This window comes from Cylas formicarius, unplaced genomic scaffold, assembly GCF_029955315.1.
Source record: "Cylas formicarius isolate icCylForm1 unplaced genomic scaffold, icCylForm1.1 PGA_scaffold_9__14_contigs__length_23061073, whole genome shotgun sequence".
In the NCBI taxonomy this organism is placed as follows: domain Eukaryota; kingdom Metazoa; phylum Arthropoda; class Insecta; order Coleoptera; family Brentidae; genus Cylas; species Cylas formicarius.
In genome coordinates this window covers 7,061,615-7,088,914 of record NW_026844365.1, presented here as the reverse complement: position 1 = coordinate 7,088,914, position 27,300 = coordinate 7,061,615, and the positions used below count along the sequence as shown (strand labels likewise).

General features: G+C 33.7%; 1 protein-coding gene across 2 annotated transcripts in view; it reads left to right on the top strand.

Annotated features, from left to right (window-relative positions):
• Positions 1-27,300, top strand: part of LOC132707098 (lachesin) — a 325,155-nt gene that overhangs the window by 178,698 nt on the left and 119,157 nt on the right. For both annotated transcript variants that reach the window (XM_060678778.1, XM_060678777.1), the window contains exons 4-5: positions 9,344-9,505; positions 18,747-18,875. In XM_060678778.1, the coding sequence (XP_060534761.1) occupies positions 9,344-9,505; positions 18,747-18,875 (291 nt within the window). The remainder of the gene's footprint in view (positions 1-9,343; positions 9,506-18,746; positions 18,876-27,300) is intronic.

The following is a 27,300-nucleotide window of genomic DNA, read 5'->3' as shown; positions in this document are numbered from 1 at the left end:
ATGACCCTGTATAAAACGTCCTTCACATATCGTCGAACTTCAAAGTTACAGCAAAAATCGGTTAATATTAAAATTGGCACAAATAATAGCGTTGTCAAATGATATTTTTTCAAATATCTCGCGCCCCGTATAATTGACGAAACCTGAAACTCTTTCACGACACGCTTTGCGATACTGTTCAAATGAAATTATCCCATCTTTAACGGTTTTTCATTTATCGCCAATAATTTACCCACAAAAACTGATATAGGATATTTTTGATTTTTTACTCATAAACGACACACCCTGTATATGATACAATCTTGTTCAAAGTAGAGGTTATTACCTTGGATTTTCCACGCGTCCTGGTTCAATAATTTTTTGAAAATAATAAATCGTTTTCGAGAAAATAAGTTTTTTCTGAAACCATGCAGTGCGCGTAATAATCTTGACAACCCCCGAAATAACGATTTCAAGCCATTCTGCATTCTGCTGACTTCTTCGTAGCGCTTTTTGAAAAATTTCAGTCAATCAAAGAACTTAGGCGAGAATGCCTTCAGCCACTATCAGGGCCTCTGATCAATTTTCAGAGAAGACTGAACCACATGCGGGGTTCTTCTAGGGGAGTCTATCAATCCATATCAAAATTTTGGCAGATTGTTGAATTCTTTAGACAACTCGATGCGAGTGGCCTCCAGATCTTCTTATTGAAGACTGACATTAGATGCAAGCTTAAAACTCTTGACAAATAAAATCAGTTGAACAAATGTGTAGTTGATATCCCATAAAAGTTTATTTTGCTTGGTAAATAATAATCCATCCATCTTTAGGAGTTTTCTTTTCTTATCTGTTGATTTTTTGCATTATTGTCTGGGATTTTCGCTATTTTGAGATAATCAAAAAAATAAATAACTTCTTCCTATTTCCTATGTTTTCGGAAATATTTCCAAGTATGCGACACGATCGGTAAATTTTTTAAGTCACTCGTTTATTAAACACTAGCTCCGCTCGTGTCCAATAAACTCGTGAGTCAAATGCCGTTTACCGTACTTGTTGCATAATATACTATTATTGATATTGTAAGAAATGTTCGGAATAAATGTGGATAAAAATGACATTTTAAAAAGAATATAAACCATGTAGGCTACGGCATATCTGAGGAAGTAGGTATAGATTTGTGTTGCTGAAAAATTGAATCTTGTAACGTAGGGTTGAACGTTTATTTTCCTATCTATGTGATGTTTCTTGACTAATATATAAATCAAGAGAATGTCCTCGGTCCTCGTTACATAGGTGCTCTGTTTCAGCAATCAAATATCTGTCGGCCTCTTTGTTAAGTCGAAATAACTTAACAAACTTGCTATTAATGTTGTAGCTAAGTTAAGGATTAGCAATTAGCATTGGAAATACTGTTTTCCTTAATTATTGTAATTTAGCAAAAATTGTTGAGTTCGTCATAACCATTATCGTTAATCCAAAACAGGATGGCAATGATTACTTATTATTATGGATCACTTTCCTGGCTTCCTTTATCTGAATTTTCTCGTAAAAATAAATTCTTGTCAAGATAAAAAAAATCCAGGACTAATGAACATAATCGTTATACTGTGGATAGTTAAATGAACGGTCCAAAGACATTTGTTTGAAGAAGTAAATTGTAATCGTAGATAAATTACCACCCGCACTTATTTGATAAACGTTTTGTGGAAACCGGTTCGCAAAATGCTAGACAACGGAGATAAATTATTCTCGAGGGATATCCCGCTTATTTGAATTTCCCTACAATTAGACTTTATAATGCGGATTCAATATACACAAAATGTTTGAGCATTCGTAAGATAAATGGTAAAAGAATATTTACTTTCGGAAGGTAACGCCCGAAACTAAATGCTTTCCGATTTGTTTCTTTCTGTTGCGTGCAAAGATAATATTTCCAGGAACATGACAGAAATATTTTAGCATTGAGAAAAAAATTCGCTAATAATTTCTCATCGGAGCTTTTTGAGATTCACTTTTCGTCGAAATCGCAAAAAAACGAAACTTTTTAAATCATCGTCATAAGAAAATCGTCATGAGAAACAATAAAACTGATTTGCGAAATACTGTCACAATTTTTAACACGGAGATTAACCCTCGATAACAGTTTTACAAAAAACAAAACAAATAAAAAAAATGTTACGCGGAAAGTCCAACACGGAATTCAAATATTTTTATTTATATGTACTGGTCATATGATTTTCGTATTCAGACAATAGTATATTATGCAACAAGTGCGGAAAACGGCACTTGACTCACGAGTTTATAATTATTATCCTTTGAAATCTATTAATTTTTTATTGATCGTTCGTTAATAAAATATTCACCAACGCTATCGCGTATCCTTGGTCTTATTCTGTATAAATAATGTGTTTACATAATCTTTGGGTCTTCATAAGCGCATCGGCAACATTGTGGTCAATTATGAAATGGTAAATCATAACTACCTTACATGAACTGAACCCATATGGCAACAGCATAAAATAAAATATTAGGCATACACAACGTTATACAAAATTGCCTTAATTTTTATTGCTAAATATGACAAGATTATAAAAATAGGTATTTTCACGAAGAATTAAATACCCTGTATATACAAAATTAAAAGAAATTAAAGGTTAGTAATACCTCGATTAACTTTTGTATTTAACTTTTGGTTCCATCCTCTGTAGTTTCTGAAATAAGGTAGTGTACCCCTATACAGTCTCTATTCTGGATGTTTCCAAGCATGTAATCGACGCTTTTACTACTCAGAAAAGCACGATTATGGCTGATCCTGTTCGAAATAGGGCCAGACTACTGATCCCTATGAACAATTTTATTTTTCTTAAAATATAATTGGGCACTAAAGGCACATCAGTTGGCATAGTTTGTTGTTAAAAACAGAGAGAAATTTAAACGATAGGTGATGTTGTACTTCCAGCACAAATGCTTTTTATTCCCTTAATTTTGAATTATTTGTTGTAATGTTAAATTATGCTACGCCAAGTGATGCCTCTGTGAAGTTTTCTTGTCATATAATATGATTTTGTTGGTTATAAAAAATGTAAACCGTAGCTAATATCACCTAAACATCCTGTCCCTCCCAAAACCGTGACTAAAATACCGGAATGTGTATCGAAAAGTCTGAGATCTTTCTTTTCATCGATAAAGTACACTAAACCACCCAACTATGCACTGCTCAGGCGTCTGCCTGATGTTATTTCAAAGACAAAAAAAAGAATTTTGGCACATTCGACAATATTCAAGTGGGATATCTTACGAAAAGAAAAGAAAAGCAACAGCCCACATGTTTCATAGGGCACTTCGGTCGACATATTTATAGTCATTTGTGACGTTCCATTCCAGTCGCCATTAGATCCGTGGCATATTCAAACTGATTGCGAAATCAGCATATTCGAGGAAGAGATTTCCAAACAGGGAATTCGCTTAAACCCGCCGCTACCCAATATTTATATCAAATTAGTAGAAGATCTGCTCGAAACCCTGGTATCCACGTCGCGTATTGAGAATTGGGAAGTCGTTAATTCTGCAAGAGGTTCGGGATTTAGGAATGTCCTCCAGCTGCCCTGTCCTTCTTCAGATTAATAAAAAGTTACCTTCACAAGTTGAAATATTCAAAATTATTTCTGCTAGATTTTGGCCAATTATAATTTTTTTAATTTTGAGTTTCTCGCATTCTCTTCGTTTATGTATTAGAAAATTGTTCGCTTAATATTTTGTAATTACAACTCCTCTCACGCTTCAAAAAAATACGAACTACCACTTGCATGGTTTTGTTCTTTAACGCTCATTAAAACACATTCCCGCACTATTGAGACTAAGGAAGTTATAAACAATGTTTATTTCACTCATTGAACGTGATGCCAGCAAGCAAGCATCTTTAGAAGACGCGGCCATATTGACGGAAATTCCAACATCAACTGTATGGAAAATTGTGAATAATCCCATCCCATCCCAGTGTAGATGAAAATGATCAAGATATATAAGAGCGTCAAATTTACCAGTTATACGAGGAACAAAGCGTGCCTACATTAGATATCTTAATTAGGAGGCTTGAAAGTGTATTCAACACATGGGTTTTAGATTTAAAAAAATTGACAAGAGGCAAGTTTTAATAGAATCTTTTAGAATTCGGAAATGGCGACTGGAATATCTAGTAAAAATTAGGATTTACAGAGAACAACAAAGGCCAATTATTAACTTGGGTGAAACCTGGTTCCACACTTACGATACCTCGGAAAACGGTTGGGTTGACTCAACTGATAAATGTAAAACAAACGCGCCATCAAAAACAGGTAAAAGAATAACTATTGTGCATGCTGGCTCTAAAGACGGTTGGATTGCAAAAGGACTTTCTCTGCCTGCGAAAAATATTAAAGATTCTTCTCTGGATTACCATGAAGACACCACCGCTGATTTATTTGAAAATTGGTTTAAAAAAAAACTAGTTCCAAACGTTCCTCCTAATAGCGTCATTATAATGGACAATGCAAGTTATCACAGTAGACAGTTGACTAAAACCCCTTCTTCATGTGACACAAAAGCAACAATTCAAAACTACATGTATAATAACGACATTTATTTTCACGAAGATTATACCAAAAAGCAATTAATTGAGGTTCTACAAAGCTTGAACCTACAAAAGAAATTCGTCTGTGATAATTATGCAAAAAATCTAGGGCATATGGTTTTACCATACCACCTTACCACTGTATATTTAATCCTATTGAACATGTTTGGCACCAACTGAAATCTGCCATTCGTCGTAACAATGGTTTTCCTCGTGTTAACTCTAATGTCCTCAAACTTATAGAAACCGAAGTTTTTAACATCCCTCCACAAAGTTGGGCAAATTCTGTTAAACATATAGGAAAAGGAGAGCAATCTTTTATCCATATTGCAAATAATATAGAACAAATAATTAGAACAAGGGATGGTAGCTATAGTGATACTGATATATTATGTGAATAATTTTAAGTAATTTAAGTAGGTAATAAAAATAATTTGTAATTTTATTTTAGATTTAAACATAAATACATACATACGTAAATAAATAAATATTGTTTAGTATCTTTCCTAACAAAAACCCAAATAATTAAATTATAAGCAAAGTACGGACCTGTTCGGCCATATTTCATTCTTACACCTTGCCCGGGTCTTTCCTTAATTCGTATCAGTTAGTCACTTTCTTATATCTATGAACAGACTTTACCTCCGGTGTCATACTCCGCTGTGATCGGGACTAGTAAATCTCGAGTGCCGTCAAGTATTGCGAAATTGTGCCAGAGTCACACAGCCAGAGCCGCATCAAGGTAGGCCAAGAAAAAAATTTGTCTGCAATGGATACTAAGGGCAGAGACACGTGAAGTATCCTGTCGCAAGTAACCACACCGGCACTGAAGGGCAGCAACATGTGACAGTGCAATAAACAAGTCGGGCCATAATATTCTGAAGGACAGCGGTACGCGACAGAAGCCCCGACTTTCATCAACAGAGTAACAACTTTAGAATAGTTCAAAGAGAGAACACACTAATATTTAACCGAATTCCTTGGGTATATTTTATAAATTAAAAATGAAACCGATCAATAAATCATTTGGTACTATGGTATTTTCGTCAATAAAGCGCAACCATCATTAAATTCAACTACTGTACTCATAAGAACAGTCACCTTTAAGTTTTCGCAATTACTCGAACGCACGGTTAACTGAGAAATGCCGAAAACATAACTTAAAATGTTACTGCGCCCCAAAACAATGTTTATTATAAATGACCCCCTTCTACTAATCGATATTTTGACAGAGCGAGGGGAGAGAAATGCCGTTTTAAGAACACATCTGGCTCTCAAGTGGTTGCTTATTGCATAGTACGTACAAAGTTTTATAGGGTAGCGGGTAGCTTAAAAAATATATGCATCTTACATTAGCTTTCCTGTCTTCATATCCGAATCCATTTATACGTTTTTTGGAACAAAGGCAATCTTTATTTTCAAATACTTTACCACTCATGCTTAGACTCTTTTGTTTCATATTCTTCTTCACTTTTTCTCTTCATTTTCTTATATTTTCCCCGTAATCACGTCAATGTCTTGTCCTTTTTCTTAATTTCATGTTGTTTTCTTCCATTGAACTGATTCATCGGAAGACAATATTAGTCTTATTCGTTGGGAGCATATTTCTTCACCGTACAATGTCTACAATTAAGTATATGTAACGTATTTATACATTAATAGAATTACCTGATCATAAAAAATAATTTAAATAATTAATAATTATTTTGTCTAACTTTGAAAACAAACTGACTACCACCATCAAAATATACAGTAACTGTATTTTGTTTATTAATCAAAAAAATAAACTCAATTTACACCATACACTACACTGACTCAGTCACTCACTACACTCCTCTCACGCTTGGGAAAAATAAAAATTACTATTTTCATGGCTTCGTTCGTTAACGCTCATTAAGAAAATTAATAAAATTGTGATATGTTTATAATTTTTATTTTATAAAGTGTTCAAAATAAATACGAACTAAAAGTTCAGATTTTCACGAAATTATATATTATGACATGACAATTGTTTCGACAACACCGTGTCTTTATCAAATGTCAAAAAAAACAATTGCCATGTCATAATATATAATTTCGTGAAAATCTGAACTTTTAGTTCTTATTTATTTTGTTAAATGGATTTTCATCAAGTAAAAGCCACCTCAGTTCAATTTATAAATTGTTGTTTGGTTTACGGTTTATTAACTCTGTGTCTATTTTTCTTTATTGTTCAATTTTTGCAACCAAATTTTCAACTTGCCCAAAAAAAAAATTGTCAATATAACTTTTTTAAGTTTTGAAGTTGAAGTTGAAGTTCCAAAACATATCTGATAGTATCTTTCCGCATCATGGTATTAGTATTGGTAGTGGTATTAAAGGGGGGCGCCCTCGCGCGCGTCCAAGCCACCAGATGGGCCCGTTATGCCGTCAGGTCGCTTTAGAAGGCGTCCGCATCATGGTACTCGTTGTAGTGATTAACTTGGACATGCGTGAATTATATAATTTTTGGACTTGGGAAAAACAAATGACAAAAAAGAAATATTGATAACATAAAAACATCAAATATAAAATACAAAACAAAGAACACAAACAATAAAAAACTGACAAAATAAAAATTTTAATAGACAAACACGATAAACAGGTATTAGAAAATATTTAGGCTACTAACTGTGTTACATGTTAAAATCAGACCGTAAATATTCTTCCAGATTGTAAAAACAAGGTTAAAGAATACTTTTATTGTACAACATTTTTTTAAATCTTTAAAACATTCTTTTATTTCATTACAAAGACAGTTACGTCTTAAATTCCAAATAGTCTTTCTTACATTTGCTTCATTTAAATTTAGGAATTTCAAAATTGCAATTTCATAAGTGACATTTAGGTAGATTTGAAGATACACTTTTTTGTATAGATTTCTGAGTATAGTACAAGTAGGTACACGGCAGAAGCATAATTCTGTGCACGCAAAAAATAAGTTAAAAGTGATCTTTGTAATCCGCACCAACTAAAACTCGGATAGCTTTTTTTTTACAAAATAAAAGCCTTTTCTGCTGTTGCCACATTCAGTAACTCCATATGATAACCTAAATTGGAAAAACCCAAAATAGTACGTTTTTAATATGTCAAAACTAATAACCGCTTGGAACCGTCTCATCAAATAACGAATGATCTGAGCACAATGAACTTATATGTGTATACCAACTCTAGTAATATAAACAGTTATACCGAGTAACCTCACACTCTTTTCCTCACAGAGCCGATTATCTATTAGAACAATCAAAGTTGGAGTTTCCACTTGGTTTTTTGAGATACTAAACTAGACAAAGCTTGTGTCATCAGATAATAGCAAAGACCTTTTGTCAAGAAAATGACCAGCAAGGGACCCAAAACAGAATCTTGAAAGACCCCAGTGTTCACCGACCTCACCCCAGAGGTAAAATTCTATTTGTTTCTGTGAGTCACCTTTTCATCTCAGAAATATTCAACTGTAACATTTCCACGACATTTGATGTTGTCCCTGTGGTCATATCCACTGTAAGGTTGTTATTCTCTTAGAGATGAACCAATAATTCATCTGGAGTAAGCCAAATGCAATGAAAAGTGTTTTTTTTTTTTAAATACCACGACTAAAAGGTATGGGAAATATTGAAAATGCCTGTTTTTAAGGGCAATAAATTTGCGACTGAAATATGTTTGGTGTCATTCTCTGTTCAACATTGTTTGCTATTTTATCAAAAATGAGTTTTGCTGTTTCTCCACTAGCCTGAATCAGGAACTATCCTCTTAACAGAAGCAACCGGGTCTATTTTTATTTATATTTTATATGAATTACAAAAGGATACCGAAGCGCAAGAAGACGAAAATGAAATTTTCCGCTGCGGTGATTTAAGATTACTAAAGGTTCTTCAATCAGTTTTCACGCTTCTTGAGTTTGTGTGAGTGGGTTGGTTTCGTCTAAGAATAGAATAGAATAGAATTCAACGGAATTACACCTACAGAATGTAGAATATTGAAGCTTTTAAGGCCACGTCGAAGACTTCCTGGCTGAAGAACTTGTTTTGGATTCAACATAAAAATACTATTGAACATTATGATTAAGATTGCACACGCTAAGAAGAAACAAATTGGTTTCTAATCTAAACGCATGAAATGTACTGTAAAGGTTGAAATACCATCCGTCGAAAAAAAAATGAAATGAGCAAATTCTTATCATATCGTAAATGCAAAAAAAGTACGGGTCAAGCTAGTATTTACAAAAACCCTTATTATTAAGTAAAAGTTCCCGCGATACCTAAAGCACGAGGCTTTCCGAACCCATTCATATTCCAGTCATGAAACGCACCTCTTTTAGCGTCAACAAATATTCCGAGTTATTGATCCTTGAAATTTTTAAGTGATTACTCCGTTCTGTGGATAAAATTTTAAGGAAAACTGAAATATTTCCCACCTACTTTTCCCGTTTTTCGTCAACAAGTCAGAGTATTTTTTTTACAATATCCAGGTGTTAATTGATCAGTCGTAAATCATATAATCAACTTATTTTATGAAAGATTGACTCCATATTAAGCCTAAATTAATATGATTTTTGGTTGTATGGTTACAAATAGAATCTAAGTGTCTACGCCAATGATAAATATTTTTTGCAGGACACACTCCTAAAAAGAAAAGTTCAAAATGAAACGTGACTTTTGTGTCTAACAAATAGGTCATGGAAGGATCTAGTCTAGGCGCTAGTCTTTAATTGATACAAACATACGTTTTTGTTTTCAGTTCCGCCAAATATCATTGATAGTTTAAGCACACCATCGAACGTGGCAGTTAGAGAAAATCAAAATCTCAGTTTAACGTGCAAGGCTGAGGGATTCCCGACACCAAAAATCAGCTGGCGAAGGGGCGACAGTCAGGAAATTACCATTGATCGAAAAAAGAAAGGTAAGAAACGAAAGATTCTTTCTGACTAATGATGATAAAAAATATTATAGGTCTATCAAAGAAATAAAAAACAAAATTAAAACAAAGAAATGAATAACAAGAAAGCACATATACCTGCACAAAATAAAACTGTTTTTTATAACTAATTATTACAGTCTATCTCAATCTTCATCTTATTGGATTTCGACGGACCCTCCCCATTAAAACTTTAACGATGTTATTAGCTATTGTTATTGGGTAAAGCCACTAACAAAAAATGTATTATTACTTGAGTGACAAGGTAGGGGTAAGCCAGGTATATTTCTTTCTTTCTGAGTGTGGACCATTTGTGGCAGTTATTTTACGAGAATATAATAACAATGTCCCGTCGAAATCATTTCTCGGTATTAATCAGTAGAGGACTTATTCAACACTAAGCTAGAAAAGAAACCTGTCTACTTACAAAAACGCCAATATCGTCAAAAAGGCATATTATTAATAGTGAAGAATTGAAGAAAAGGAACAAACGTAATGATTTTCAAACTCAACGTATTGACAATAGTGATCAGGACCTAATAATAAGGAAAATATATTAACTTGACTAAATATGATAGAATATGACTATAATATCTGCAATAGAAATTACCAAAGTGTGCATCCACATCGATTCCAGGTGATTTCGGTTATATTAGTTATAGAAGAGGATTTACTTTTATGGTTGCTATTTTCCCTGATTATTTCCCAACTTTCCCTACTTATGTTATCAGCTAACCTTAAATTGTGGTGAGTTTTCTTTGCTTGTTTAAGTTTTTTGTTGTAATAGGATTTAAGTTCTTTGTATTTTTTATTATATAGATCATTTTTTATTCTTTTATTTATTTGATGCATCTCGTGTACCGCACGACTCGATTTTCTTAATTCTCTATTAAACCAATTGATTTTTTTCCAGTACGAGACTTTTCCTTTTTTTTGAAAATGGAAAACTTGACATAAATAGTTGTTTTAGTTTTTCATAAAAAGTGTTAAAATTTTTATCTAAGTCGTCGGATCGAATATCGTAGAGCAAATTATTCCAATCTGTGTATTTTCGCAAAACTTTCTGAATAGGCTTTCTGTGCAAATTTTTATCTGAGTCGTCGGATCGAATATCGTAGAGCAAATTATTACAATCTGTGTATTTTCGCAAAACTTTCTGAATAGGCTTTCTGTGCAATTTTACTCCGGTAAAGTCGACGAAAATATTGTCAATGCATGTTCTAGAATGATAAGTTATTCTAGTGGGCTCTACTAGAGAAGCAACTAAATTATACTCGAGAAGTATATTTTTTAGTATTTTAGATTGTTTGTTGTTTTCAAGCAAGTTGACGTTGATGTCGCCGCACAAGATGTGCTTATTTCTTGGTTCGCTTCTAACATTAGTGAGAGTTTCTCTACAAATGCTTCGAAGTCTCCCTTTGGAGATCGGTATACAACGAAAATTGTGATACATTCCCTGTTACGCTCTAATTTTATTGAACAAATTTCAAAAATTTTTTATTCAGAGTTTTTAAATGGAACTTTTGAAAAATTAAACTTTCTCGACCCAAGACACAGACTCCCCCTCCCATGTAACTAGTTCTCGAGAAATAACTAAGAAACATAATCTAAAAGTTTAACAAAATTGCAAAAGTACATCTCAAGTACATCATCCAACTTGAATGATTAAACTCGGTAATTTCGATGTGCACGGTGACCTCTTCCAACTATTGCAAAGCTATATTACAGAAAGAACTCAGCTTTTTGTTGCCAATGGTAAAAATTTCGTTGTGCAAATGTTATCTCGGGTGTCCCCCAAGGACCTCATCTGGGTCCTTTACCCTTTCATATTTTTCTTTTCGATGTTTTCCTTTGTTTCTTCTCGGTTTCTGTTTATACTTCTTTTGCCTATGATTTGAAAGCAAAAAAGAGATTCGTTCACATTTAAATGTATTAGAGATTCAGAGCGGTCTTGGCAAATTTGCTGATTATTGCAGAAACCACAGATTTTTCTTAAATCTTGCAAAATGTCGATATATATTATTTACAAGGAAAAATGATTATGTTGATGATTATGTTAATGCTTGATAATAAACAACTGAAAAAGTTAAGCAGGTAAAAGACTTGGAAATTGTTCTTGACTCCCAATTAAACTTTGAGGCTTATACTGAAACTATTGTCGAAATATGTTTGAGAAATCTAGGCTTCATTTTGAGAACTACCAAAGAATTCAACAAGCATCAGCTAGTAATAATCGATAACATCTCTGCTAGAGTATTCATCCACAGTTTGGAATTATATTTATAGTAAATATATCATACATACAAATATATCATAAGAGTACAAAGCATACAAAAAAACTTTTTAACAACTTAAACTTTAGATACAACAGAGATCGACACATTTGCTCATACCAAGAAAACTTACAATTTTACAATTTGAAGTCGCTTGAAACTCCAAGAATCACTTTTCAAGTTGTTTTTCTTAGAAAGTTATAAATAACCTTGTGGATTCCTCTTTTGTATAAATTAATTGAGCTTTAACGCTAATCCATATCAGGTGCGCCCGTGACTGACGTTTTCTATGGAGCCATATGAAAGTTTATTTTAATTATTTTTAGTTTCATTATATTTCGTGATTTTACTGCATTCTGTACTACATAAGTTTGACTTAACAATAATGGTTATATTTTACAATAGTCTAAAAACAAAAAGTATTCTAGTTTTGACGTTTGTCAATTCTGACGGTCATGTCAGTGAATGTATTCACGTAGTTTTGCGAAAATGTACCCATAAACAAACGGTCGTAGGAAAAGTATAGTATGCATGTTCGAAAAACTTTTTGACTCACTCATTTATTAAACAGTCGCTCCGCTGCGCACCGCTCGTGTCAAATAAACTCTTGAGTCAAATGGCGTTTACCACACTTCTTACATAATATACCATTTCCCATAATCAGGTGACCCGGCAAATAGTATTTATGATGGTCACAGCCTCCTAGACATAACAAACATAACAAAAAATAACAAAAAAAAGAGAAAAACCGTCCTATCCAACATAGAATAATCCTCTGAATTCAAAAATGCACTCGAATAATATTATGCCTAGTTAGAAATGAGTTTTGGATTCACGCAATTCCCATTCATGTTTTTGCAGATCCATTGGAATATTGCTTTAAACAAAATTTCAAAACAAATATAACCAGTAAAAAAAGATTTTTGCCAGCGTTCGCTTCGCCGGAATAAAACCAACACGCAATTTTTAATTATCCCCCAAGGCCCAAGCACAACGGATTTCGGACCACCTATGCGATATAAAACCAGCAACATTTTCATTTATGACACACGATTCAGTGTGAAACTAGCAATATAAGATGAAAGGAAAGCAGATTGTTATTTTCTGTACACCAAAGTTGCACTAATGTCTAAACGGTTGGCAGTGATTTTTTTTTAATTTTGAATTTGACGGTATTGGGCAGTTCCAAATGAGTAAAGTTCATTATCTCGTTAGCTTTAAACAATGACAAAATGGTAAAAGCAAAAGTTGTAAACCTTGTTAGGGTCAAAAAAAGCACGAAGACTGAAAATATATGTTTTTAAATGTCACACCAATTTTTTTTTTTCATTCTTCAATTTTTTTTTTAATAATGATATATACCCAAACCTAATCGTTTCTCCAATGTATTTTTTTCTAAAAAAGTAATAGTTTCACACTTAAATATGATATATATGTTGTATCGTCCCGATAAGGGATTTATGAATTATGCAAACTCCTTTTTTAGTTAGAAAATCCGCGGTCGAAGTGACCAAAAATTATATGTACGAAAATCTAAGTGGACTGTATTTATACTGGTTGCTATTTTTTTGATTTTCCCTTTAACAAAGTTTCGAGAGCGACGATATGATGACGACTCCGCGATGTATAGTAATTTAAAAAAGGAGTTTGCATAATTCATAAATCCCTTATCGGGACGATATATATGTTTTTTTCTGAAAAATCCTACATAAACCTGCAACTTTTATTAAGTATGTCGTATAACTTTTTTTTGAATTCTTTGCGATTTATTTTCACTTCTCCATTGTTTACTCTCCTTTCTGTCTAAGACTATTGACATGACCATGACAAAATGACGGCAAATTTTTACCTGACAAATGTGGGTCCGCATTTATATACTGATTATATACGGGGTGAGGTGGGAAAAATATTTTGTTTGCAGTAAAACTTTACCCTAATAGAGTATATCAACTAGACAATCTCTTTTGTGTTTAATGGAACGGGATCTACCTTTAATCGCATCACTAGAAAACATCAAATATCATACACTCCATATCGAACGACACCAAGAACTTCTAGACCGACATTTTAGACAAAGGTTAAACTTCTACTCCGTTATAAATGAAGCAATAGAGGATGGTCCAAATTTTTTATCTAAATTAATGTTACTTTTTACAAAACTTTTGGATTCCTTCTGCACCTGTTTTTGCTGAGTCGAACTACCTAACGTTTCGCCAATTATCCTGTTGGCTTCTTCGGAGCTTGACTGAAACTGGCCCGCATGTTACGCTGTACCTGTTTGAGGGGAGCTAAATGAGGGACATAAACAGTGCTCGGATGACTTCCTTAATTTTTAATGCTAAATATGACATAAAATTAGACAAGTTTTTTAATGTTTTTTTTTCATTTTCCTTTTTATTTTATTTTTCGCATACCGTGTGTCAATATTTACCGAAATTTCTTATAAAATCCGTTATTCGAGTCCTTTGTCTACAACAAAACTTACTCAAGTGAAACAACAAATCACACAAAGGAAATTGTCAAATATTTTACGTGTTGCAAACGTCATTTTTCGCAAAAAAAATTAACAATGTCAAAAGCGATTAGACTTAGGTATAAGACGTTATACACAAAATTTGTCTAAAATTTTGTACAGAATTCAAAAATTAAGTAATATATCAGGCGGTTCATTTAAAATAAGAGATTTGAGACTTGCCCATTATACAAAATAAAAATAAATTAAAGGTTTGTAATACATCAATTAGCTTTTGTGTTTTGCATAAGATAAACGGTCAACCCTATACACAGGATTCCCTGATAAGGACACCGAGAATGATAAAGCATCGAGATTTGGGATACAATTCCTTATAATGCATAAAATTTTCAGAATATATGCTTGGAAATGAACAAAAAATGCAAAAATTGAACTGAGGTGGCTTTTACTTGATGAAAATCCATTTTATCAAAATAAATAAGAACTAAAAGTCGAAACAATTGTCATGTGAAAACATATAATTTCGTGAAAATCTGAACTTTTAGTTCTTAGTTATTTTGAAAAAAAAATGCAAATATGAATTTTTATCATATGAAAATTCTGAAATGAATCGATCGTTACGTTAAAGCCATTAGACAGAACTCAAAATGAATAATTAATGATGGCGAAGAGTGACCCGAAAGAAATCACCTTGACAGGCGCCGCGTCGCAGTTTCAAGGAAACTTCGTTACCCACCCATCTTTAAATACAATTCGCCGCATATCAAACGGTGCAAAGCCGATTTACAAAAAGCTTAGTGCACGACACAAATTTACTGGAGTACGAATTACGTAAGCTTGTTATTTATAATCTGCGACGGGATTAAAGTAGGGAACGTTTAAGGCGGCGCTAAGTGTCCGCGGAATTTTAAAATGTTTAGTCGCCAAAAAAAAAAACCTTACCGCCTGTCCCAATATCAAAAGAAATATTGCTCCGTTAAAAAAAGTACGTCACAAACTTTAGCCTCTGGATAATTAATGTGGGATTTTTTTCTCGAAAATTTTTAATGATCCCAGACACTCTGTAGATGAAAATGTCTTTGAAAGTTTCCAAAAGTAAACTTTACTGTGTCGCTCGGGACACTGGTTAAGGATTTATAACAAATAACCGTCGGAGGTTCATTAAAAATAAAAAAATATTCTTTTCTAACGCCCCCTTTTCCTTCTCGTGTAACAAAAGGGTGAAGATATATTGCCATTTTGAGTTTAGTAAACTGCGAAAAGGCGTTATTCATTTTGCACTTGATTTTGGGCACTTGTAACTAATCGTCTTGAATACACAACCGTAGCCGAAATTGTCTCACTCGAAATAGAAGCTTTCCTATAAAAACTTTCACCATTTTTTCAACTTAAAAATATAGGCGCCGTATTGTTAGTCCACACAAGATAAATGGTCATTACTGTAATAATGCTATTTGCTTTTTTTTAAATAAACATCCACAGGCAATTGTAAAACTATCTAGAAATCTTCAGGAAAGTGATTTGGACGGATGAGGCAACGATTTCTAGTGATGGAATATTCAACAGGTCCCCAGGTCTCCAGACCTGGCTCTTTGCAACTTCTTTTTGCGGTAGAGAACCAAAGATTTTGCATTTCGAAATCGCCCAACTAATAGAAGGGACGGGAAGAGGCACTTCGTACTGCAATCCGGTAGCTTCAAACTGTTTGATAAAAATAGTCGTATGGCACATCGTTGGCCAGGAAATTTTATTAGAAAACTGATTTTTTAGAAAAACGGGTAAAATAGAGAGATTCTCGCTTAAAACAATCTTAAAAGATGTTTTTTCCCAAAACTCTATTCTTACAGTTAAAAAATTTATAGAGAGCCTGTAAAATCGCACATTTTTGAGGATCACCCTGTAGCTCAAAACCGCCTTGATATATCACGATGCGGTTTTCAGTTTTTGACTTCTCTCGAAAATCGAGCCCGTAACATGTATATTAGTTTTGGGCTAACTATGCCTCAAATGCTGAAAGCCATAGAGGCCCCTCGAGTTTGAACCACCCGGTACCTGCTTATATATTGATGAATTGGTAGAATTTTAGTTTTATCGAATAAAATGTGATGTGATGTGATTGTGTTCGGCAACTGCTGACGAGTTTTGTCGTAGTCTTAAGGCTCTCTTATGTTCTTTGAGCCAAGTTGATATTTTTCGTCCGGTCCCCCAATGCATTCTTCACGCATCTATGCATGGAATGTTGTAAACTCCTAGTACCTCAAACGGAATTTTGTCTTTGACAGATGGTAAATGAGAGGATTCGCGATGACTGGTGATGAAAAGCTTTGGTTCCAGATTCTCGGATTGTAATGTATATGAAATAATGTTTCGAGTTTCAGGAATAGGGACTTTAGTAAAGAGGTTCAATGTCGAAACTAACCAGAACATCCTGTGGATTTAATGTAATGATTTTTAATTGTAATCCTGGTTTATGAATATTATGGAGTCGGCAGCGACGAAGAATTTTAGGGTCAGGAGGGGGGACAGACTTTTTCACGGATTTTGATAGAGTAGAAACCTTAATAACAGATACGTTCCATACATGATGTAGGATCTTTTTTAAGTTGACTGTAGGAATAGAATATCGGCTTTATCTGCTTTTAGAATTGCGATGTCTGGATTAGATTTTATAGCAATGTGTTTATTCTTTGGATTTAGGAGGTGTGGATTTTTTAAGGATTTTTGCTGTTTCAAATCGAATTTCATTAGCTGTTTGAGATAACAGTTTGTTTAGGACAGATTCGACCTTTAAAATGATTTTCTTTCGAAGTTGGAACCTTTTGCAAGAACTGATTTTTCAATCTCAGATGGTTTCACTAGTGTTGATCTTAGTTTTTCAAATTTTTCAATGTGAATCTGGGTAGAAGATAAATGAAGATTTTCAGCTTTGTCATGAGTCATGTTTGATAGGACATCGAACTCGGATGAGGACAAGATGCAAGCAATTTTAAGGTGTAGAAACAGAAAAGTCTGATTGACCTTTTCTCCTCCTTTACGAGTATGAAGAATTCTTTCTCGAAGTGAAGCAATATCATGTTAGGAAGAATTTTACAAGCAAATGAGGTTTTCACATAGTGGCATATTTTAAGAAAATTGGGGAAAACGTTGTGGTCTCTACAACATACCAAAAAAGGCAATATACAGAGTAACGTTTTTTGATGTTTGCTACATTTCCGATGGCATTGCGACGTTTGTCAAATATACCTAAAACTGTAGATAAACTTTTCCATTTCTTCATACAAAAACGTTATTTCAATTTCTCAAAAGTTAATTTTTGTTACAAACATTCGTTATAATGAAATACGATTTTTAAAAAGGCAACGGACTCATCAGAAAAGATCGAAAAAGGATGTACTTTCATCTGTTTCGAGAGCAATTAGAGTAAACCTTGATGCGTTTGTCTAGGAATGTCTTGTTAAAAACAAAATTCTGTACTATGTAAAACTCTCACAATATCAAACTAGACAATGCAGCAAATGTACCAATAAGTTGTCCAAAAATGTTTGATTATTTGCAATTCCATTCAATTATCATAAGACATGAGAGTTTGTTTATTATAGCTTAACCGTTTGCAGTATTTAATAAATATAGAATTGCAACATGCATAATCGACCATATAAAAAAATCGAATTCTTCATTACTTTATTAATTTGTACAGTAGACCTTCTGAGACTATAAAAAATAGCTGTCAAGATTTCATATGACTTTTATTCAAATCCTTGACCTTATAATTTTGAAATATTCATTCCATATACTGGGTGGTCTATAACGAAGTCGCCAAAAAGAGATTGGATTGTGCCTTTGCAAAATATACTTCATTTATAGTGCAAGCAGTTTTGGTTTTGCTACATTCTATTTTTCACGTAATAAGTACAGGGTATACTAAAATCTCCGTATTTTATGTTATAAATTTATTGTTAGTTTCTTTTTGTTTTTTTTTTGTTAAACTATAATGGAGAGATAGTTTGACGTTTTCCAATAGCATTTCTACTATTCCGTGAAGTGTGCAATAAATAAATTCAGTTTAGACCACACTGTACGATAATGATGTTATAATAATGTGATCATTAGCTAAGACTAAGATCAGAGGATCAGAGAATATTAAATCCTTTTCATGTCTCACGTCAATGGCGTACGCGTTATAACTAAATACTCAACTTCTTTTTCTAATTTATAATTTTTCGTTTTCAAGTTTTTGCACACAAAAAATATTTCCGAAAAAAACCTTACCATTGTAATTTTAGTGGTAGATTAAGAGATTCACTAATAGTAGCACCCTCCCTAATATTGTTCCTAACGTTTTGCAATCTTGCCATCGTAGGCTTGAGCAAAATGGATATTAGAATCGATGATTCGGGTAATATTTAGTTCCAGAAGAATTAACGACACATGAGATGAAGTTCCGTTCGCGTTTTGTAGAAAATATCTTCTTTCTTTGCAGTGACAGTTTACGAAGGAGAACAGCTGAATCTGACCCGCATAAGCCGCACGGAGATGGGCATATATCTCTGCATCGCCACAAACGGGGTCCCTCCATCTGTCAGTAAACGAATTGTCGTTGACGTTGAATGTAAGTAATAAATTATGGCATCTACTTCAGAAATATCTTGAATTATCTCTTTCATTTTTTTTTCTCACGACGGGCAAATATGAACACGGCTTTATTCGAAAGGTTTTGTTTGCGTTTATATATTTGCGCGTATTTGTGTTTTTCGTGGCACAAAATGAAGGGGTTTTCGCTAACTTTGATAATGAAAATATTACCCCGCCATTGTACCCGTCTCATTTTATCGTTTTTTTTTTATATTTTTCAATAAAAAACTACGCGGTTTGGAGAATGAATTAGAACTTGTTTATTATTTCATTCGTATATTTTCACCACTTGGAAAAGTCTAAGAAAAGTAACAATTGACTTCTATTTCGAATATACAGGGCGGATCAAAGTTAAATGGTGAAACACATAGGGTAGCCTATTCATAATAAATATAATAACTAGATTTTCGATGGCGTAAAACTTTTAACAAAAAATCGTTTGCATTCAATTACTACTACACTGGCCAGCAAAAATTGAGGTCACTCAATAAATTACAAATTTTTGGGATATCAAGTTATCAGTTAGAGGAAAATTATCTATCGCATTGTATTTGGTTACGTGAATTTAACATTTAATCACAAAATGTTATATTGTTTTTCATGATTATTGTTTGCAAGTAAAGAAACAACTAACAACCTGAAAATTAATAAAATGTATTCCCTTCGAAGCATGCTTTTAATTAAATTATGCTTTAAGTTCTGGTCGATGATATTTTATTCCTGTATTAGCAGCTCTCTTGGCTCTTGGGTACTTCTTGGAGCTGACTTATCTCATGTTCGATGGGATTCATGTCGGGACTGAGTGCTGGCCAATCAAGCCGTCTCCTCATGCAGATATATAAGATGGCATAAAAATGCCATCTTTGCCCATAGTGATCATTAAACGCATCGCATGATTATCCAGGATTTCCGTAATGCACCTGTGAGCTGTCTATAAAAACCAACTCCGTGCGTGCTTCAGAACTAATTTCCGCTCAAACCATAACCGAACCACCACCATGTGGAAGTCTTTCATCAATACAACCTGGGGCGTATCTTTCTCCAGGTCTCCTTCATACTCTCCGACGACGTCCATCTGATGCAGTGAGGCAAAAATGGGATTCATCGAAAAACATTCATAATCATGCCGGTCTAAGTGATTTTGGGCAAAAGCTCATCTTGCTATCCGATGCCACCGTTGCAATGGCAGTCCTGTATCCATCCTTCGACAAGACAATCACAAAGCACAAAGCCTTCTTGTAACAGTCCATTCGCTAAAATTAATATTTCTAACCTGTCGAAGTCGATTTTGAAGCCAAACAGCAGAAGTTGTCCTATTCCTCCTAAACTTTAGGACACCAAAAAAAAAAACAAAACTAACCAAAAACCGATCATCCCTTTGGTTGGAGATCATTTTTCGACCGGATTCTGATCTTCAAGTGATCAAGCCAGTCTCCTCGTAGCTGCAAAATAGGTACTTTACAGCGACATAGACATTTTCATTGGTTTCATTTCATATTTCACAGAGAGTTTACGTGCAAACCACACTTCAGTATAAACGTAACCCAAAATTTTTTAGCATAGATCTCATTTGGCTTTTAATTTATGTGTAGGGCGTAACAAAGTTTTCTTACCCATTTTCTGATTTTCTGAAAATTTAAAAATGCGAGTTCAAAGGTAAAAGTAGATTTAAGAATAAAATTTAGGGTATTAAGATTTTTTTAAAATATTTTTATTCATATTGTCTTATCAGATTTAAAAATATTTTTTGGTAGTTTTTAATAAAACAAGAAGGAAAACAGTGAAATAAAAGTTACTTTTATTTCATATATACAGGGTGAAATAATTTTGTATTTCCTATTTATACTCATTACATGTTTTTTGTTCATCCGGAGTGTCAGAAACCGTATTTTGCAGATATTTGTCCTAAAAGTTCGGATTCTTTTAACATTGCGATAGATCAAATAAAACAAGCAGAAAATTTATGATGTCCGTATTGATATTAATTTTTGATGTCCTCTTGGATGGAAAAGTTTTAAGTTTTTGTAACTCTTATGACTGGCCTCTAACATGTCTTCAGATAATTGCCCAGTAGGCATTGGAAATGACTGGATAATATCATATCCATGGAGCAACAGCTTATGTATTGTAGCACTCATTTTGTATCACCCACATTTGAGCGGTCTGAAGACACTATATCTTAAAATTAAAATGGGCTGTGTTCCCATCGTTACTGTTGTCTCCCCCTGTTTTCGTTGGTTTACAACCGTTCCAATTGATTTTGTTCAATTTTTTACATTTTCTTTGCCTCTTGGCTTCTTGGCTACCATTTGTGGTTGTCCAGCAGGTATCAGTAGTATCTAAGATATGCATATACGTATTATATATACGCTGCCGCTGTACTTATTATTTTCAATATTATCATTAAAGTCTTTGGGGATGGCCTTTCATACGTCGAACGCTTGAGATGAGGCCGTGTCGGTAAGCACTTTACATGTTTTTCTATCCATCATGGTGAAAACCAAAACGTGTATAAAGATCTGTTCTTTGTAAACTATGATAATATTTGTGGTTTCAGGTTCTCGTCTGTTTCTTGTTTTAATTTAAAACTTATAACACTAACCTAAACTTGTTTTTTATCTTTGGATTGAATTTATATTTCTAGAGGTACAATTCTACATTGCGATTGAATATGTGCTAGCGGACCTATAGGTATAGTAGCCTGTGCCTCCGTAATAAACATGGTGAATAATTTTTTTTTCACTTCCGCAATAGGCCTGATATATCTTTGCTGGGATCTCCTGCATTTTCACAAGATTGGTAGTACCTGTGTCGATGTTGTTGGAGTACAGGCAGTGTGTTGATACGAAAAGGTTGAATTTGATATTAACACTTTAGACACAAACACATATTTTAGCCGCTTTTCTGTTATTTTTGGAAGTTTATCTGTACTTAATCTGTCATATATAACTGACCAAATGTTTATTCCACCGCAACGATGATTGTTTATAAAAATTAACACCCTTTAAGACTATAAATAGTTTTTTGGGATAGCAAAACTTTATTTCATTTCTTATCCAAAAATAACAATAACCCATACTAGAAAAAAAGGTGGTACTAAGCGAAACTTTTTTTAAATTTTAACTTAAAATGACGTTTTTACAAAATAAAAAAAAAGTGTTTGAAATTTTCTTTGAAAACTAGTCTAGCAATAAAAAAAATTAATCACGCGAACTACTTAGTGGTACATACCTGTAGCTTTAAGATAAATCTAAGAAAACTGCATAAAATACTTTAAAGTCGATATAAAAACGAACTGTAATTGTGAAATATATCGACTCAACTAAGTTAGCATGACAGTTGGGCGAGACATGTCTGCTTGCAAAGAGAACTGCGATTTTATTAAACACCTGTAAAATTTTACTGGCTGTATCGTTTAGTGCGTAGTTTGGATAAAAAAGTTGGTTTGGCGCTCTAAAGAACCCATTTTGCCGTATGTGCGTTGGTATACTTGGTGCTACAGCACATAGACTCCTACCAACAATTCCTGCAATTTCCTGTTTTCTTCGACCATCTTGTATTAATGCTACAATTCTAACCACAACAATAGGAACCCAACGCATTATGACCAGTTAAATGCACCTTAGGTTTAAAATACACCAAACAATGATAAATTTTATGAAGATAAATGAACTTAGGCCGAACTTAGTTATTTCATAAAAAGTCGAAACTACGCTGACAATATCTGAGAGACTGAACATTTGTTAAAATAACTTGGGATCCTTGATTTTGTTTTTTTTTTATTTCTTCCGATGAGAGGGGTTCTGGTACCTTCAGTAACGAAAGATCTTAGTGGGGTGCCCTTACCGTCGTTACTAGGATGACAGCGCAGTTAGTAGGAGGATTATTAAAAAAATAAAATTATAGTACAGAAAATCCCAAAATAGGAATAAAAATTTTACGCAATACGTTTTGCTCATAGAAAAAGCTGTTAAAACGTCTACATATTGCGAAAAACTACAATATTATATTATATTATGCACAATACTTTAGCCACGAGTTTCTTTTTATTAAAAAATCCAACTTCTCTGTTTTCTCTAAATACTTCTAAAACCAAGAAAGCCGGACATCTTTATGTGATCAGCAACATTTTGTTTTATTTTGTATTTCAAAAATTTTGGTATTTTCAGATCTTGACCGGAGGACAGGGGACGGTGAATTTTGGGTATTGCTTCTACTAATATAAATCGCAAAACCGGCGCACACTGCAATTCAAATATTTAGGTATTAAAAACAAAGCAAGTCACGAAAAATTCTGGGCCCCATTTTTCATTATATCGAAAATTAGGAGAATTATGTGATTACTTCGCAGTAATTGAGACACAGTTTTTTGTTTGGGCATTTCTCCTTAACAACATTGCTGCATAACGTGGACCTACAAAATAAGAACCGCTTCATTATAAATATGGATTCTTTCTCGTTGCTGTCGTCATAAATCATTTTCTACGGCATATGGGATCGCGCAGCGAGAGAGAACTAAAGCATTAAAGTGGCTGCCTATGTCGCAATATGCAGATATTATTCATCGTAATATGACATTTTAATAACTTTAATTTTTAATTTAAAGTTGCATCCACGTCCTTTTCGGCAGTGGGTCATGCAAAATTGCCATCAAAATAATAACACTAACTCAGGTATAATTTGGCAGTAGAAATTCGCTATTTTAAGAGTGAATTAAAATTGAAATTAAATGTATATTGTTGGTTTACTGAAATTGTGAAAATGTGAGAATTGGGAGTATTTTTTTATTTTTTATATATTGACGAAAACCTCAACTGGAAAACAGACTACTAAACTTTTAAGGAACGAATTTGGCAGTCGTAAACTTTTTAGCTGCTTCAGAAAATGTGGAAAAATTTTGAGGTTTCTTCATGTCATCGAATATTTAAACAGCCTTTACAGAAAGAAGGAGATTGGATTATTTATATACAGGGTATTTTCTAATCGAATGTCTTCATTTGAACATATATCCAAAACATCTTAACTTTGAGATACAGGGTGGAAAAGTTTTCAAAAATAAAATACATTTTTTAATTTCTATAAATCCACTTTAGATAACCACTATGTATAATTTTTTTTTAATTTCACCAGTTAGTTAAATAACATAAATCCTAACAACAAGATTTAGTTATTATGCAACAAGTGCGGTAAACGGCATTCGACTCACGAGTGAGTTAAAAAGTTTACCGAACCTGTTGCATACTATATTTTTTCTACGACGGATAGTTTTTGGACACATTTTCGCAAAACAACTGATATGACCGCCAGAATTGACAAACGTCAGTATTCAAAGCGCGGGAAATATCTCCGAAAACATACGATTGCTCCCAAACTCGTGCGGTAAAATCCCGAAAATGTCCGAAGAGGCCGGGATTCGTGGGAAACGAAACTGACGTGGTAGAATGACGCTTGACGCACGCTAGGTCGGTGCGTAAATAGGTATTTTACAGACGGGAGTAGAAAAAGTAATAAACGATTCTTATTTTAAAAAGACGCTAATCGCTATTAATAATTTTTAACAAAATTGTTAATGATTTAAATATTCTCTTACTGCAACACTAAAGTGAGCAGGCGCACCGCCATGCATGAATCACATGCTCCTAATTGAATATGGTACTTTTGCTAGCAATATTGGCAAATGCCCGTCTAAAAACCGGCCATAATTGTGGGCACTTAGCCTTTCAAGCAAGAAAAAGTGAACTTTGATTGGAGATTCTAAAAATTATTTTTATTTTAAGAAAAATCTGAAATCATTTAAAAAAAAAATTGTGGTGGACTAAATAATTTCATTAAAATGTCTAAAGTGGAATGTTGATGTGAAGTTTTCTGTTTAAAATGGACCCAGAAATCGCTCCTTTAATCATTGACATTCAAGTAGAAAACACCCTGTATAACGGAGGTAAAATAAATCTCTGCAATAATACTATTAAAACTGACAGTATTTTATTGCAAAAGTCTTTTTGCCACGTTTTCCCGAAACACGACCACAGTGGATGTTGGAGAGTTATCCAGCCCTGGGTGCGTTTTCATCAATATGTTCCTTGCATTCGAGCGTTTCATAATCCAAAATACGCCCGACGCGGGATCCCGAAAGACAAATTTCCTCCGCGACCATCATAAACAGACGTAAAAATATGCGGTTGAGAAATGGATAAGGACAAGTGGAATATGTCACTAAATATAGACCGTGCAATATCACTTTAGCAACAGACAGGTAACATGCCCGGGAAATATATGTTTTCCTGGATGAAACGGGGTCTAAAAATAAAACAAATTGCCTTTTATCTTAACAGCAACACAAATATTTCATGTTTCTCTATCTACCTGAGTAGTTTCGGGGAGACTTATCCGTCATTGTAGCCCAAGAAAAATGAAAGGATAAATAATGTAGAAGCTTATAACATATCGTTTTATTTATAAGACGCGCGCTGAATTACAAACTTTCCCTCTAGAGAGACGGAACTGGGAAAAGTGTCGAGACGTCCGCGTTGTCAAATAGAAGATCTTTTATTTATACGGGGTTAATTAATGGTCAACGCAGTGCAAAAATGGAAGATGAACCGTCTCGTAAAATCAAATACACAGACGAACAGTTTGGGGAAACTCCTTTTTATAATACTTTGAAACCAAAAATCAACATTGAAGACACAGTCTAAGTGAGTTCGAATATGGCGCTGCGGTTTTATGTTTATTCAACATTTTTATATTAGCTCATTAATGTAAAAATTCTTCCAGTTTGTTGGGGCCCTCTTTGAATGAAAATTGAACATAACATTTAGGTTGCTAGTTTCTTTTACGTGACGACATAGCCGGTATAGACATCTAGGATTTCACCTATTGTACAGCATGTTCCACATATTCCATCCTTTATTAGGAAATGTGCCGAGTGTCTTAAATTTGCAGCTATCGACTTCAGATTTGGCAAAGAAGTAGTAACTGTTGAAAGTGGGCGTCATTAAACGTCGCCAAGTGTTTTAAAAAAAAAATGAAATTTTTTTTGAGCTATTTTTGCTTTAAAAAAAAATGTTTTGTCGAAAGCATTTACCTGATCAGCAAAATTCTTGAACCAAGAGATGCAAGAGACTATAACTTTTATTTTAAGCGTAAAATACTTTGAAAATTATTCTTTTCAAGAGAAAATTATTAGCCGTAAATCAAAATTAGTGAAAAATATGTGTATTTGGTTTAGTCAGTCTTGTAGGTCGCATCAAGAGCTAGGTAGGTGGACAACGGCTATGGATAACATGAACGATATTAAAATTAATGAAGTGACAATTGTGGAAGAAAGCAAGAATCTTCCGTAAAAAAATCATATAAATAGTTATAGTATTACACTTTCTCGAGATATATCTAATGCCTTTAATTATTTTTGTATTAGTATCGGTGAAAAATTAACACAAATTTATTCGAATTTATAATGTGCCAAATTAATTGCCAATATAAATTCTACTACAACCCACTGCTTCTGATAAAATCCGCACTCAGAATGCTATTTAAGAAAGATTGTTATAAAACAGGTGACCGACAAGGGACTTGCATATAAGATAGAAACAAGAAACACATCTGACCTTAGAAGTAGTGTACCTTTCTCAAAACTGTGGCGAGCAATGTAAAGCCACAAAATAAATCCAATTTAAGATCTATATGCAATCAACAAAAACTGTGTTTACGAAGGAAATTCAGCATAGACTAAACAAGGGCGCCAACACTTTTCAAAATTCACTTAAATGAAGGTCCCAGACCCGATAAGACTCAGCATACATAATTACAAACTATATACTAACTAAAACTATATAGTCTCAAGTTTGTTGACGACTCGGTAATATACGACGATACCTTCTATATGTATAGACTTTGAAAAAATTGAATACATGGTGGTAGGAAGTAGAGCCTGTCAAACTTCAGTATCAAACAATAGTTTGAAATTAGGGTGGGACCAACTTTCAACAAAGGATAACCAAGGGAATGAAATAAGAATCAAGAAGCAAGACCGACTGAAAGTTTTGGAAATGAATTTTCGTTGACGCGGCTGTTTCATGTCAAAAACATACAACTAACATAGAAACTAACATATCAGAGAGCAAATGGAGTAAACATAAATATAACTGACACTATGAAAGGTCGACGTCTAAATTAGTATGATATATCGCGTATACTGTAAATTAAATCAAGAAATCAAATAGATTATATCTTGACTAATACTCGTTGGAGATCATTGCTCCAAACGGTTAGATCATTTCCTGGGGCGATATGTGGATCAGACCATAATCTCCTCGTAGCTAAGACGGAACCGAAACTCAAAGCATTCCACAGACGGGCAGAGGCAAAGAAACTAGGAACGAGAACCAAGGAGGAACTCCTGT